This window comes from Lactuca serriola, chromosome 4 (genome assembly GCF_051521515.1).
Source record: "Lactuca serriola cultivar US96UC23 chromosome 4, Lser_US96UC23_V15, whole genome shotgun sequence".
In the NCBI taxonomy this organism is placed as follows: domain Eukaryota; kingdom Viridiplantae; phylum Streptophyta; class Magnoliopsida; order Asterales; family Asteraceae; genus Lactuca; species Lactuca serriola.
This window is the reverse complement of record NC_136411.1, coordinates 58,504,960-58,519,943: the sequence shown is the minus strand read 5'-3', so window position 1 is coordinate 58,519,943 and position 14,984 is coordinate 58,504,960. Positions and strand designations below refer to the sequence as shown.

General features: G+C 32.2%; 1 protein-coding gene across 1 annotated transcript; it reads left to right on the top strand.

Annotated features, from left to right (window-relative positions):
• The first annotated feature begins 7,323 nt into the window (after window positions 1–7,323).
• LOC145098411 (uncharacterized) lies at window positions 7,324–8,055 on the top strand. Its single transcript, XM_079036044.1, has one exon. It carries the CDS (start codon window positions 7,324–7,326, stop codon window positions 8,053–8,055), a length of 732 nt encoding a protein of 243 aa, XP_078892170.1.
• Window positions 8,056–14,984: the final 6,929 nt, after the last annotated feature.

Sequence of the window (14,984 nt, the reverse complement as noted above, 5' to 3'; positions counted from 1 at the left end):
CTTATCAACATAACTCTTATGTCGGCTTTACACGATCTGCAATCTCCCGTGCACCTGCTGGATCAACTCGGTAGTTGGGAGCACCACCTCCGTAGAGCATCTCAAAAGGAGGTCAATCAATACTGGCGTGATAGCCGTTGTAGTAAGAAAACTCATCCAAAGGAAGATATGAATCTCAGCTACTGCCAAAATCCAACACATATGCTCGGAGCATATCTTCCAAAGTCTGAATGGTCCGCTCACTCTGACTATCATTCTATGTATGAAAAGTTGTGATGAAGTTTAGTCGTGTACCCAAATCCTCATGAAATCTCTTCCAGGTCCTAGAAGTGAACCGAACATTTAGATAATAAACTACTGAGATTGAGACCCCATGACGTGCCACCACCTCATGGATATATACATCTGCTAATTTCTCTACAGATATGCTCTCCTAAACAGGAATGAAATATGCACTCTTGGTCAATCCATCCACAATGACCCAAATTGAATCCACCCCTCGTGTTGTCAGCGGTAGCTTCATGATAAAATCCATTGTGATCTCTTCTGTCACACCCCCAAACCGGAACGGCGGAAACGTTCGGGGGCGGATGACTTCATGTGGTAACGTAACAAATGAATACATAGTAAAGAAAGCAATACAACCATCATATATATAATTGAAAGTTTACATTGTTAAAAGGTACATGTTCAAAACCAATTACAATATGATGCCAAAATATGAATTTAAACTGGCGCCACAGCGTCCCTTCTTCAAAAGCTGTTTGTTACCTGTAATTACTGAATCCCTGGGACATACAAGTAGTTTTGAAAGAGTAGATTAGCATTTAAGCTGGTGAGTTTCATAAGTATTAAATGACAATGTTTGTATGAAATGAAATGTTTTGTTCTTGTTTGTTTGTTCCTAGAAAATCCTATATTTTCTACTAGCATAAATGTAGCCTTCTTTCAAGACCAATGTTTGTTTCTAGAAAATGTATGTACGTATAAAATTTCCAATACGTCTGAAAAACCCCATAAATCAATGTGTTTTTAATACTCCATGTGAGTTTTATAACCATGCTATTGACTAGAAATGGCTATACACAACGTTCTTCAGGCGTTGGAATGTTCTGATGTTTGTCACCCAAAATGGTGGACTGTAGCTAACAGTCAGGGCGCGGGGTTGTCAAGCCCGTATAGATCTATACACAAACACCATGCTCCCCCTCCAAGGGATTCTGGTATATAATACAGGACTTGAAATGTGTACTCGAACGTACGTGAAGTTAATGTCTCACAAAACTTAGTATAAAAACATATTTACGTGTGAAAATGTTTGTATAAATGATCATCCCCTAAGACTAGGATAGCTATGAAAAACGACGTGGAATCTTTAGATATGCATTTGACAATATTTTACCCTTTGCTCAACAGGATACAAATGGAGTAGAGTTTCGTAAACTATATATGTATATTTTTGATGTAGAAGACAAGTTTGTAAACAAAACATATATATGCAAATGGTTATATATATGTATATATTTTAAAAGATGATTTGGTATGTTTCGTAATTGTTGTTCATATTCTTACGTTTTTATTAGAAACTCTGCATGAAATAATCTTTAAGTTTGATACTAAGACCTTTTTGTACTTATCACTTTTGTAAAAATTGTAATTAAACATATTTAAATGATTGTGTTTTTAACTTCCTTAATGTATAAACATTGCTCAAAAATGTTAGAAGGTGTTAATAAATCTATAACCCACTTTTGACAGTTTTACCCTTTACTGTCCCTGTTTTTAGAAAACTCATAGAAAAATCATTGTAAGTCAAAAACTGAATCCGTCACCTCTGAGAGTTTATAAAATGAGTCTACTTTGTTCCTAATTTTATTATGATTTTTAGTGGTCTCAAACTAATGTGAAAATGAGCATATTCACAGACTGGTCCAAAATCACTTCTAAAATGACAGGCAATTTTATAAAAATCGCCATAAATTGTAGAAACATCGTATGAATGCGTGCGAGTAGTCCTTAGAAAGGTATAAACTTGAACTATTTTCATATTGTACAGTTTTGAAAGATATTAAGTTTAAGATGGTCAAAAAAGTCCGTGAACAGGACTCAACTTTTCTATAGAAAGCTGTCATTTAAATTTAAGTTATGTTTAGTGTTCGAACTTGTATTCCCCCCCTTAAAACTTGAAGAAAACATGAAAAATGTAGGGGTATGAAATCACCTTATGTGAATACTTGAAGAATGGAAGGTTGAAGATGAACTTTTGGTTGTTGGTTTGATGCTCCAAAACAGTCACTCTTTTGGCTATGTTGCTATCACGAAAATTTCACAGCAAAAGAGCAAGAAAAAGGGTAGTTTACTCACTGTTTTGAATCAATAATTTTGAGTATCATAACAAGTAACTTCCAGGGGTATTTGGTGGTAAAAATATCAAGCAAAAGGAAGGTGTATATGGGTGAAATGGTGGCTGAAACACAAAAGAGACAACAACCCTTTAGTTCATGGTTTGGATGGCTTTGGAAGGAAGTTCTTGTGCTTGAAAATGAGATGAAGGTTGAGAGTAATTCCCTGGAGTATTGGCTGGTCAAATGAGGGTAAAATGAAGAGGAAATTTGGTGGATATGAAGGAGGAAAGAGTGGAAGAGGATAAGGGGACAAAACCTAGACTAGCTTGTGATGAGATGTGAGTTTAAGTGATATAATCTTGTCTAGCCACTTGCTTGGGTGGTTGCTTAGAGATAAGGTTAGTTAACTAACTAACTACTAGTTATTTAGTTAGTTAGGAGTTCTAGTTAAGGAGAGGGAAGGTCTTAATCTCGAAAATTAGAAGAGGGATTAAGAAGCATTCTTAGTAAAATGTCTTAAGTGATTAAGCACTTATTAATTAAGTTGACACTTATCTCCACCAATTCTCTTATCTTAATTGATTTAGACATCATAAAACTTACATGAAATCACTTTAAGTCATGACCCCTAACTAGTCATTCACTAGATAATAATACATATATACAAATACATACATGTATACTTAGTATAAAATAACAATGTAGTTTTTGTGTATTTGAACTTTAATGTTTATGTTTTATTCTTTTTATTCAAAAACACTTAAATACATTCTGATTATACCTTATAATGATTCATTTTATATTTTAATTTATTTAAATATAAAATTTATTGACCAATGTATAATTTCGTGACATTTAACCGGTTAACCATATCGTTAAACACGTTTTGTCACTTTGGTTCGTATATTTGTCAAATTTAGATTCTCCACATCTATTAAGCAAACGTTTTACATAGAACCTAACTTACTTATCAACTAGAGAAATGTTGATACAAAAATTAAGTTTGTTGCGTTTAAATGATGTTATATGCTAATTTCACAAACCGGTGATGGTTCGTAGCCATACATCATAACGAAATTTATCAATAGCTACTTGTTTTATATTTCACAATAACTTATTTAAATAAAAGAGGTTAAATTCCTTCAACTATTCTTGATAAAATACTCATATTGCTTAATAATCAAAACATAGCATCGTACGACCGTTCCTATTTTTACCAATTGTTACATTTTCCATACGGTGACACCCAACGGCTTCATCTTGTGGTGAGGTTGTTGATGCTCGACCTTGACTTTACTGTAAGTCAAGCATCTCTCCACATACCATGTCACGTCCTGCTTCATGCAAGGCCAATAAAAATCAAGTCGGAGGTCTCTATACATCTTTTTCGCACCCGGATGAATAGAAAACTTCGACTTATGTGCCTCCGCCATCAAAATCAGCCGCGTACCCCCGAAGTATGGAACCCAAACTCTTCGATAATAAGTTTATTAGATTAGGTGTCTAAGCCAAAAACTAAACTGGTATAAACTTGAATTAAAAAAATGTCCTTTTGGGTTGCCCTCAAACTTAGTAATTGAATATGGTGACTTTTAGAGAGAGAGAGAGAGAGAGATACTGATTTAGTGATTTATTATATGATTAATAAGTAGCAATAAATAATTTATTAATATATTATGAGAATATTATATTAGTTAGAAATAATATCATTTAATTAAAAATTAATCAGAAACTAACTAAAATTAATTTTGGATTACTTAGATTAATTAAGTGAAAAGACCTAAGTTGTAATTGTTAAATAGTTGAACAAAAGGGTTCCAAAACCATCCCTAAGGTGGTGGACGGGTTTGGAGGCATATTCTAGGGTTTTTAGAATATCTCTTAAAGATAATAAGGATATTGGATAATTACCTAATTTGAAATAATAGTATTATATTCAAATTAGGGTTTCTAGGGTTTCCTAGTGCAACTATAAATAGGGCCTTAACCCTTCATATTTTTGGCCAGTCATCCTTTTATGAGAATAGCCGAAAATATCCCCTCTCCCCGCTCTCTCTTTTCAAGTTTCCTTAGTTGCTAGGGTTTGGGTGTGAACCATCAGAGACACGAAATTTAGGGTGCTTGCTTCCAAGAGCTTTTGAAGAAGGATTTCATTGATTATTTAGAAGAATAATCAAAAGGTATGTAAATCCTAACCCTCTTTTGAATCTCGATTAAATTAGGGTTTCCTTAGGGTTCTTTGATGTTCATAGATTATAACATTCAATAGTGAAAACATAGATCCAATTAGGTTGCATGTGAACTTAAAAGTTAAGTTATTTTTCGCCACATGATTTTTGTAACCTATAGGACCTATTAGTGGTACCAGAGCCCAATGTTTTCAATTGAATATGCATAATATTTGAATAGATCAAATTAAGGTTTTTAAAAATTAAACCCTAAGACATGTAATTTTCGACTCAGGCTAGGGTTCTTGAAACCATGGCCTCCTCCCTTGATTTCGAAAATCACTAGGGTTTGTTAGGGTTTCCTTATTTGATGTTTATTGTTTTAAGTGGTTAAAATAGAATAATTAAAATTGGATAACCCCAATACCTTAAATTTTGAAAATCTAGTAAGGTATGGATTAGGATTAAATTTAATATTATTTGATTAATATTTTACTAGTAAATAATTATTTAATCCTATTTTGATTTAAATTAATTTAATTAGTTGTTAATTAAATGATAAAGATTAAATCGCAACTGGTTTAATTTTAAATTAAATTAATTTTTATTAATTTTTGAAAATTTAATATTAAACCTAGTATTTTAGAAATGTTTTAAAATACACCTTATATATATATATATATATATATATATATATATATATATATATATATATATATATATATACTCTCTAATAAATAAAAATGTTTTTGCCACATGTCACACTCTCATTGATTTGGCCACATGTCATTTTATGATTATTTTCAATTAATTTTTTTCCACATGACATTTTATGGTTTTTTTCATTTTATTAATTTCCATATAATATTTAAATGTAATAAATACAATATATGTAATAATATATACATATCATTTTGATTAATTGACTTCATTTTAATTTCAAATTTTCTAAATTAAAGTTTAATTAGTTTTCTTTGTTTATTTATCTAAAATATTTTTTTAATTTAAAAAAAAACAATTTAATTTTAATAATTAATATTTTTCAATTTTTTTATAAATTTAAACTTCTTAAATGTTTAGAATTTCATATTTTTTTCTTTAAAACGAACCCATGTAATACATGGGTCTTACACCTAGTATGTATGTGTATATATATATATATATACACACACACACACACTATTAAAAGTTAAATTTAATATATTATATGTATAAGATAAGTCATTCAAATCATTGGTACGCCTCATACATGAAGTCATACTATAAGGGGGGGGGGGGGGGGGGAGGGGATAAGGAAGCGGCCTATAAAATGACCGCCATTGAGTGTCTACTCTCAGCCACCGCTCCCTTGTATGGTGGAGGGTTGTTAGCCGATTTGATAGGACATAATCTCATTAATAAGTATAACGATATAAAAGTACTAGCACCTTTTTTAAAAATCCCACTCTAGTCACTTTAGGAAAAATGTGAAAAGTATGCTAATCCATGAAAACGCACATCATACTTTAATATGTCGTTAGTAAAGCGTGTGTGGTTAACCGACACACTAATATGGAATTTAAAGAGAAATGATGGATGATGCGGTGCAAAAGTATCTACTTAGTTTTAAATTTATAAACTAACAAACTCTTACTAACTATGCAGCTATAGGCAGTGTACCTAGTCATATTATAGTATAGCGTAGGTAAGTCGGGTGTCGATCACTGGACCATAATTCAATTAAATAAATTAACTACTTCTAACTAAACTAAGAAACAAACTATGAATTGGGGGTTTTTACTTAATATCACCTAACAAGTAAACAAGTAATGAAAACAAAGTAACTTCAAGAATTAAAAGAATACTTCTGCCTAGATCAGATTTCACCTTCTCTTATGGTTGGTTTCTAATGGATAGATTATATTGATTACTAATTATCTAGCTATTTGATCAAATATCTAGGCCAATCAATTTATGAATAACAAAGCAATGATCATGCACAAGTTGAACACCAAATTGATAATAGTACAATTAGACTATGAATGATATTAGTTACTCTCCTATGATCAAGTTAAGAAACCAAACACTATTAAGACAAATTATGCTCTTTAACACAATTAAAGTTACTAGCTGTAATTAGTTAAACTAAGATGTGACTGATCCTACCTCTAACTATTTAATGATTATAAACAATTAAGATATACATTCATGCAATTAATATGATCAATTAACACACAAAATATGATTTATAAGTAATATAAACTAGAACTAAAACATGTTAGGGTTTATATATAAAACACAAGTAAAATCAAATATAGTCATCCAATATCGAAATCAACACATATAGATCACGATCATCTTCACCAAACAGAAATAAATGGTTTCTAGCCTCTCATTATAGCAGAAAAACACATTAGATTTAAGTAATATAAGCTAGACGTAAGTTTAATAGGCAAACCATTTAGATTAATTTTGAATTCTTCTAAATCTTCTTCAATCCTTAAGCTTCACTTAAATTCCAATAATCTTCTGGTTTTCTAAGGGTTCTAATTGTAATTCACCTCTGAAAACTGAATGCATGCCTCTAATTTCGACCTAATGTCTAGTATTCTATAATTATGGAAATCTCACCACTACGTTGTGGTTGATCGCCACCACGACATGTTTTTCGTGTAAATCCCGTGTCTGATAAATTCAACATGATGATCATAAATATCCCATTCTCCACGTCGTGGTCATGTCACCCCGATGTGGTACTCAATCTTCTTCTTTCCTTATTTTGTTTTAGTTCTCGTTTCTAACAATCGAATTGATATTTCCTGCTTCTGGAGATGGGTGAGTCAATCTGTGAGATGACCATGAAGTTTGCAAAACCAAAGAAGTTTGAAGGCGTCGACTTCAGGCTCTGGAAGAAGAATATGCACTTCATGCTGACCACTCTGATGGCAACATACATGCTAACTACTCTAAGACCAGTTGAACTGGAGGAAGGTGTTGATGAGACACTTGAAGAATCTAGGAAGAGGCAAAAGTGGGACAACGACGACTACATCTGTAAAGTTCACATCTTGAACGGTATACCTGATGCTCTATTTGATATCCATGGTGATGCTTTATCTTCTAAGGAATTGTGGGACATCGTTGAATTGAAATACATCACTAAGAACGCTTCTAGCAAAAAGTTTCTAGTTAGTGATTTTAATAAATTTAAGATGGTCGATTTACGGTGTGTAACTGAACAACAAAATGAGCTCCTTGGTATTTATGATCAATTTAAACTTCACAACAAGAATATAGATGAATCCATTGCTGTGTCAAGTGTAATTGACAAACTTCCACCATCTTGGAAGGATTTAAAACATAACCTAAAACATCAAAAGCAGGAACTGTCATTGGTTCAACTTGCTAGTCGTATTCGTATTGAAGAATCTCTTCATACGAAGGAAGTTGAAAAATCTGATAAAAGCAAAGGGAAAGTTGATTGTGGAAAACCTTCTGTTCATACGGTTGAAAATAAAGCTAGGAACCTGAGCCATAAAGCACATGGCAAACGTAAGCAATAACATGTCCCAAATAACACCAACAAAAAAGAAAAGGAATTGGTTTGGTGGAGGTGCAATAGGGTGGGGCATCGCAAGGGTGATTGTCGCATGAACTTAGGCAACATTAATAACAATAATGGTGTTGGAAACAATGGAGCCAATGGAAGTGTGAACGGGTCTTCGGGCCAAGTTAAAGGAGGTTAGTTTTTAACTAACTTTGATAATTCTAATCAGAATTATGTTTATTAGGTTTCATTAATTCCTGAATCATTCTATATATAAAAATTATGATGTTGCTTTGTGGATCGACTCCAGAGCAACGAACCATGTATGGAAGGATAAATCGGTTGTTTGAAACATTAACACTGCTTGAAGATGGATCGGTGCTGAGAATGGGAGACGCTTATTTTATACCTATTTGTGGTGTCGGTGTTTTGAATCTTAAATTTACTTCTAGAAAGACTATTAGGCTTTTTGATGTTTTGTTTGTTCCTAAGATTCGAAAGAATCTTGTTAGTTCTAGCTGTTTGAATTCTAAAGGTTTTTAACAAGTTATTGAGTTGAATGAGTTCATGATCTTATTTCAAGGTTGAATGTTTATTGGTTTTGGATATTTAAATATAGAATGTTTCGGTTCGGTATAGTTGACAGATTATTACCTGTTCAAAATTCTACTTCTAATGTTGATAAATCTATGCTTTGACATGTAAGATTAGGTCATGTCAACTTTATAAGGATGCATGAAATGTCAAAAGATGGATTAATTCTAGCATTTGAAATGACTTCTGATAAATGTAAAACATGCATGCTTACAAAAGTGACAAAACAACCCTTTCCTAGTGTCACTAGAAATTCGGCTATTCTAGAACTTGTACATAGTGACCTGTGTGATTTTCACTCCACTCTTTCCTTGGGAAATAAAAAGTATATAGTCACCTCCATTGATGACTACACTCGGATTTTCTATGTGTATCTGTTACATTCTAAGGATGAAACCTTAGATAAATTTTAAATATACAAAACCTAGGTGAAAATTGCAATTGGGCAATATGGTTAAGTGTCTTAGGACTGATAGGGGAGGTGAATATATGGATCTCATATACTTCCAATTAGTGGTTATCATTCATGAGTACACGACACCTTACTCGCGCCAACAGAATGGAAATGTTGAACGCAAAAATCGAGTTTTAAAGGAAATGGTAAACTCGATGTTGTTATACCCATGATTGAGTAATGAATTTTGGGGAGAGGCCACGTCAACACCCTGCTATTTATTAAATAGGGTTCCAAATAAAAAGAGAAAATCTGTCCCATATGAACTTTGGAATGCCACTAAGCCCTTAGTATGAGTCTGGTTTGCCCTACTTGGCCCTCAGCTTATATCTGGAATGCTAATGAGTCCCCAGTATGAGTCTGGCATGCCCTCCCTGACCCTCAGCTCATATCTGGCATACTCGAAGGTTTTTTGGCTACAACAAAAAGCAGTACAACCTCAACCCAACCCACACAATATGTTGACATATAACATATAATATCATATACAGATAAACATGCAGCATCACAGGTAGTCCTACAGATCTACCAGACTAACATATCAAGACCATCATTACAAGACTAGCATGCATATCTATTCTATACTCGGCATATCAACAATATCAGGTTATCAAACCAAAGGGCCGACATTTGTGCCTTCGACCTGAAAGTATAGTGAGGAAAACTCACCTCGAATACTGAAGTTCTCTGCAAGAATCCTTAGTTGCTGCGTTGACGACACCTCCGATGTATCCGATCAAAATAACACCCAATTAGCAATTGAGTTTCATTCTAAGGCCCACCATCCATACTTGGGGTAAAATGACCATTTTACCCCTAACCCAACATGAACCAAAACGGAGGCCCAAATCCATTAACTAAAACGTCCAAAACTAAAGGATACACAAATGCCCACTAGTGGCCCAATTTTCCAAATTGGTCCCAACCTCATATGAGTCTTATCCTAAGTCCATAATTTCCTTTATTACAATTCAGGTTACATCAAGTACTCCCTTAGGATAACTTGGTCAAAGACAAAAGTCAAAAAGTCAAGCTCAACGGCTCGAGTTGACCCAACTCTCTGTGTTTTTTCCAATTAATTGCAAAGTCGGGAAAAACGGATCCAACTCGCCGAGGTTATCAATAAACTCGCTAAGTTTGCTCAAAACCCAACATCTTAATGCAGTAAGCACTTAATCCATAAGGATATGACTCCAAAACCTAGATTTGACTTCCTTGAGCTGGAAAACCACATAAAGTTGCCAACTTTATGTTCATGCATGTCTAAATGAAGCTCTTAATCTTAAAACGAACTTAAGAATTGACTTAATGCATGCATGACACCAAAATCCTCATTAATCATGCAACTTTAAGCTAAATGAGGCCATAAAATGGTCAGATCTAAAATGACAACCCATGAAACACTCAAATCCTTTGACAATCCATCAAAGAATCCAATAATGAAGATAAAATCCCAAAAGAATAGATCTAATCCATGAAGAAGCAGGGTACAAGCTTTATACCTCAAAGAGACTGCAATAAGTGGGGAAATTCTAGATCTAAAGCCTTTCCACCAAACTAGACACGTTCACTTCAAGGCTCTATCAAAAGAGTACCAAAAACCAACACTCAAAGCTCTCCACAAGTCACACATTTAATTATGGAAGGTGATACTGAAAATTAGGGTTTATGGATAGAGAGACTGGTAAGGAGGCCAACCAAGGGACTTAAGGCCTTTAAATAGAGTGCAACACCCTAAAAATTAGGGTTTCTTTTCCAGCTGTTAACTCGTCGAGTTGCTTCATTAAATCCCGCGGCCAATACATTCCTCAACAAGCCGAGTTGAGGCTACCCAACTCGCCGAGTTTGACTGGAAAAAAACATACAAAAGATAACTCTTATACCTGGAAGTCGGGATATTACATATTCATATGTGAACAGAACAAAAATATTGCAGAGATATACAATTTATTCATAAATGAATATAATAAATATGATAGGAATTTTATACCTTTGCCATTTTTCTGCTTCGAACGTGTTTCTCTCATTGTGGGTGACTCTTTATCAAAAATGTTAATCATCTTACCTTCATTAGTAAGTAGGAGATAAATGAATATGATATACATTTTACAAAGAAACTATTTTATATTCATAAATGAATAATTAAATAGAACACATACACACATACACACACACACATATATATATATATATATATATATATATATATATATATATATATATATTCATATGCTCTATTCACAGATGAATATATATGTTATATTCATATGTGAATAGAACATATATAACTCAGTTTTGTTCTATTCATATTTGAATAATGTATATCACACGAAATTATGTTTTATTCATATGTGAATATAACATATATAACTTAGTTTTGTTTGTGTTCAGAAGTAAACAAAATAAAACAGATCAAAACAAATTCATCTTCAGTATCTTCATTTTTTGTTGTATTTTTAAGTAAAATCACATCTAAATGTTGTCAATCACATATGAATAAAGTTGAGCAGATCTAAATAGAATACCAATCTTATTTACCTTTTTCATTCGTTTTTGTTTTTTGTTTATATATATGCTTGACTTTTGGTGTTGTTTTTGTAAGGATAAGTAGTTAATATTAGTAGAAAGTTTGTAAAACCTCATTAGATAAGGATAACATAAGCGAAATGTGAAGTAACGTTTATATTTTAATAGAAAAATCGTGAATAAGTATGAAAAATGAAGAGAATATTTAAAATCATTTATATATCAACTAATAATGGACGATTATTACAAAAACATCAAGTAAATCAACTAGTAATGAAACAGGATTACGAAAATGAACGAGGATTACAAAATTTCAAGTAAACAACTTAATATAAAGAATGAACAGTGTGAATACAAAGTTTTTAGTTGTAAATCAACTAATAATGAACGACGATTACAAAAATTTCAAGTAATCAACTGATAAGTTTAGAAATGATGACAAATCGTTAAAAATCGAAGAAAAAACGCAGATGATTACCTTTCATAGTCAACAGTAACGAAATTGATTCATTTAGGTTTTCGTTAGAAGACATTTTCTTCGATTTGTTCATTGCGAGACTGATTTTATGGTTTTTATTCGAAAACGGTGATTGAAACGTTCTGCAAATGGTTTTCGTGTTATGGAGAAACGATGATATGTTTGAAGAGGGAAATGACGATTTTGCTGACAAGATTTGATGTGAGATAAAATTACACAAGTACCATGGACGGTTTAATCTTTTGGATTATTTACAAGTTTATCACCACGTTTTTATGTTTTTTAAGCTCATTAAATGATTGACTGAGAATGGTCTATTTTCAACATTTTTTTCTTAATTGAACTTCTCTCTCTCTCTCTCTCTCTCTCTCTCTCTCTATATATATATATATATATATATATATATATATATATATATATATATATATATATACACACGACAACTCAAAGGGCCGTCCTAAGGACGGCCCGACCCTATACCGTGGTGGACCACGCATGTTATTTCTTGTTTGGACAATAAGAAAAACAAACATTGTTCAGGTAAAATTTCTAGTGTAATATACACATGTGACAAAAGAAATAATGTTATTTACATCATTTTTCAGATTTGAAGGTACTATGATTGTTATTCAGATCATGGAGGATTTTCTATCTAATTTTACGCTTTACACAACAAGCAACATCAACTTTAATTCCTTCACCACCATTTCCTTTCTCTTCTTGCGTTGCCTTCATATCTGCATTATTTATATATCAATAAGTCTACATATCTAGATATATATACTTCGGATTTTTTTTCTACTCACAAAAGCATATACTTTATTTGGTTGGCATGAGTATATAATTTCTATTACACAAACTATTTGGAATTTAGCATCTCTATTTCATAAGAGAATGTAGATTTTATGTCCATCTTCAAACCAATTGGTGGTACAAGCATTGATGTTCTCATTTTGTCGGAAAAAAAAGAAGCAATAATTGTTCAATTTCATCGCATTTACCTACAATAAATAGCAACACACTTTCAAAGGGGTTTCTCCATAATCTACACCCAATATCAGATTCTAAGGGTGCGTTTGGTTGTAGAAAATTTTCCAGTTTATTAGGAAAATTTTCCAAGAAAAACGGAAATTTTGAAAACGCATTTGGTACGTTCAGTTTTCCAAAATTTTCCAAGAAAATGAAAATTTTCAGTTTTCCAATTTGTATGTAAATTAGAAAAGTGATTTTTATAGTTTTCCAAATTTCTAATATGGAAAATGAAAACTCCACCGGTTTCAACCAAATGTCTTTCCTAAAATTTTCATTGAAAATTGAAAATGAAAACTCAACTTTCTGAAAACATTTTCTTAAAAAATAAAACAATTTTCCACGACCAAATTATCCTCATTCCCAATAATTGACAAACTGACGACTAAAAGCAGCTAGGGTTTAAACATGAACCACAAGTTATCCTCATTCCCAATAATTGAAAATGGAATCAGTTGTTAGTGGCTGGGTTGATGCTAAAATTCAGCCCCCACAACCATTTTTACCACTGGAAAAAGCCCATGTGTTGACAACAACATTCAATCAACCAAAATTTTAGATTTCTTGTGGAATGACGATGATGAACTGAATAGATAGATAGCATAATACACCGATTGAGAAGGAGCCGTGGTTCACAACTGTAGCAGTAGATCGGACGATTTTATTACCGTTAAACATTCTTTATTTTCACAACTAATAGTAATAAGATACAAGCTTACACCGGTCAATGCTCTTATAAGATCTTGCGGCTTTTGTCTTGACTTCTCAACAACCGAAGCTCTTTGTATATTTTGCCAATGCCTTGGTTCTAAAGATGGTTAAACACGACTTCAAATAAATCGTTAAAGTACTACATTAACCATCAACGATATACTAATAATTATTTTAACATGTCATGAATCGTACTCTTCCTACAGCAACATATATGTATTCATCACCATTGTAAAGTTGTTCTTGAGATTGCTTAAGCTTACTTTAACTATAACTTTTTCTTCTTAAACCAAATCCTACAATTCATAAGCACTCAATCAGTTCTTTTATACATTTCAACACAAAATTAATATTATGATAAGTTTAATTTTGGATTAGTTATTTAACGTTTCTCCAAATAAGGATGCGTAGCTAGGTACAAGCATCAAATTCATAATAAAGAAATTAGAAATAAAAATACCAACATATACGTTTGATTTCAACATTTTGGAATTTCATAATGCAAAATGAAAGAACGAATCAAAAAGCAATTGATTTATGACCATATAGCGTCAATCCAAAAAATCGGCACAACTACAACTTGTATTCGTGGCTAAAGTTTGGATATAAAGAATTATTGAATCATAAAACTACAATTTTGTAACTTTATTAAAAAAAAGAAAAAGAAAAAAAATTAAAGCTCAACTTTAACTTCTTTGTCTTCCACATCATTTACATTTATCTTTCCATGACAATTGCTCCTCTAAACATTCATTTTCAAAAGCATTAGCAGGAAACAACCCCTAAACCACCTAGACAGACTCTACCTTGTTTTATTCTAGGTCCCAATATTTTCTTACTAATAGCAAGAAATGCAATAATCCATCAATCGTAACATTATTACCTTTAAAGAAAATGAAATTTGTAATAAAACAAACTTTTTTGTTTGTCAAGTTTAAAAATATAGGAAACCAAACCTCTATCTTGTTCTATATTTCCTGTTAGTCCTGATCCCATACGCCATAGGTATATAAAATTTTCATAATTATATGAAACATTTGTAATAAAAATTAAAAATATGTTTTAAAGATTTACACTAGTACAAAACGTATTTTTTAGTGCGATGATGTTTTTTTTTGGTGCGGTTTTACCCTATGACCGCACCATTAAAACA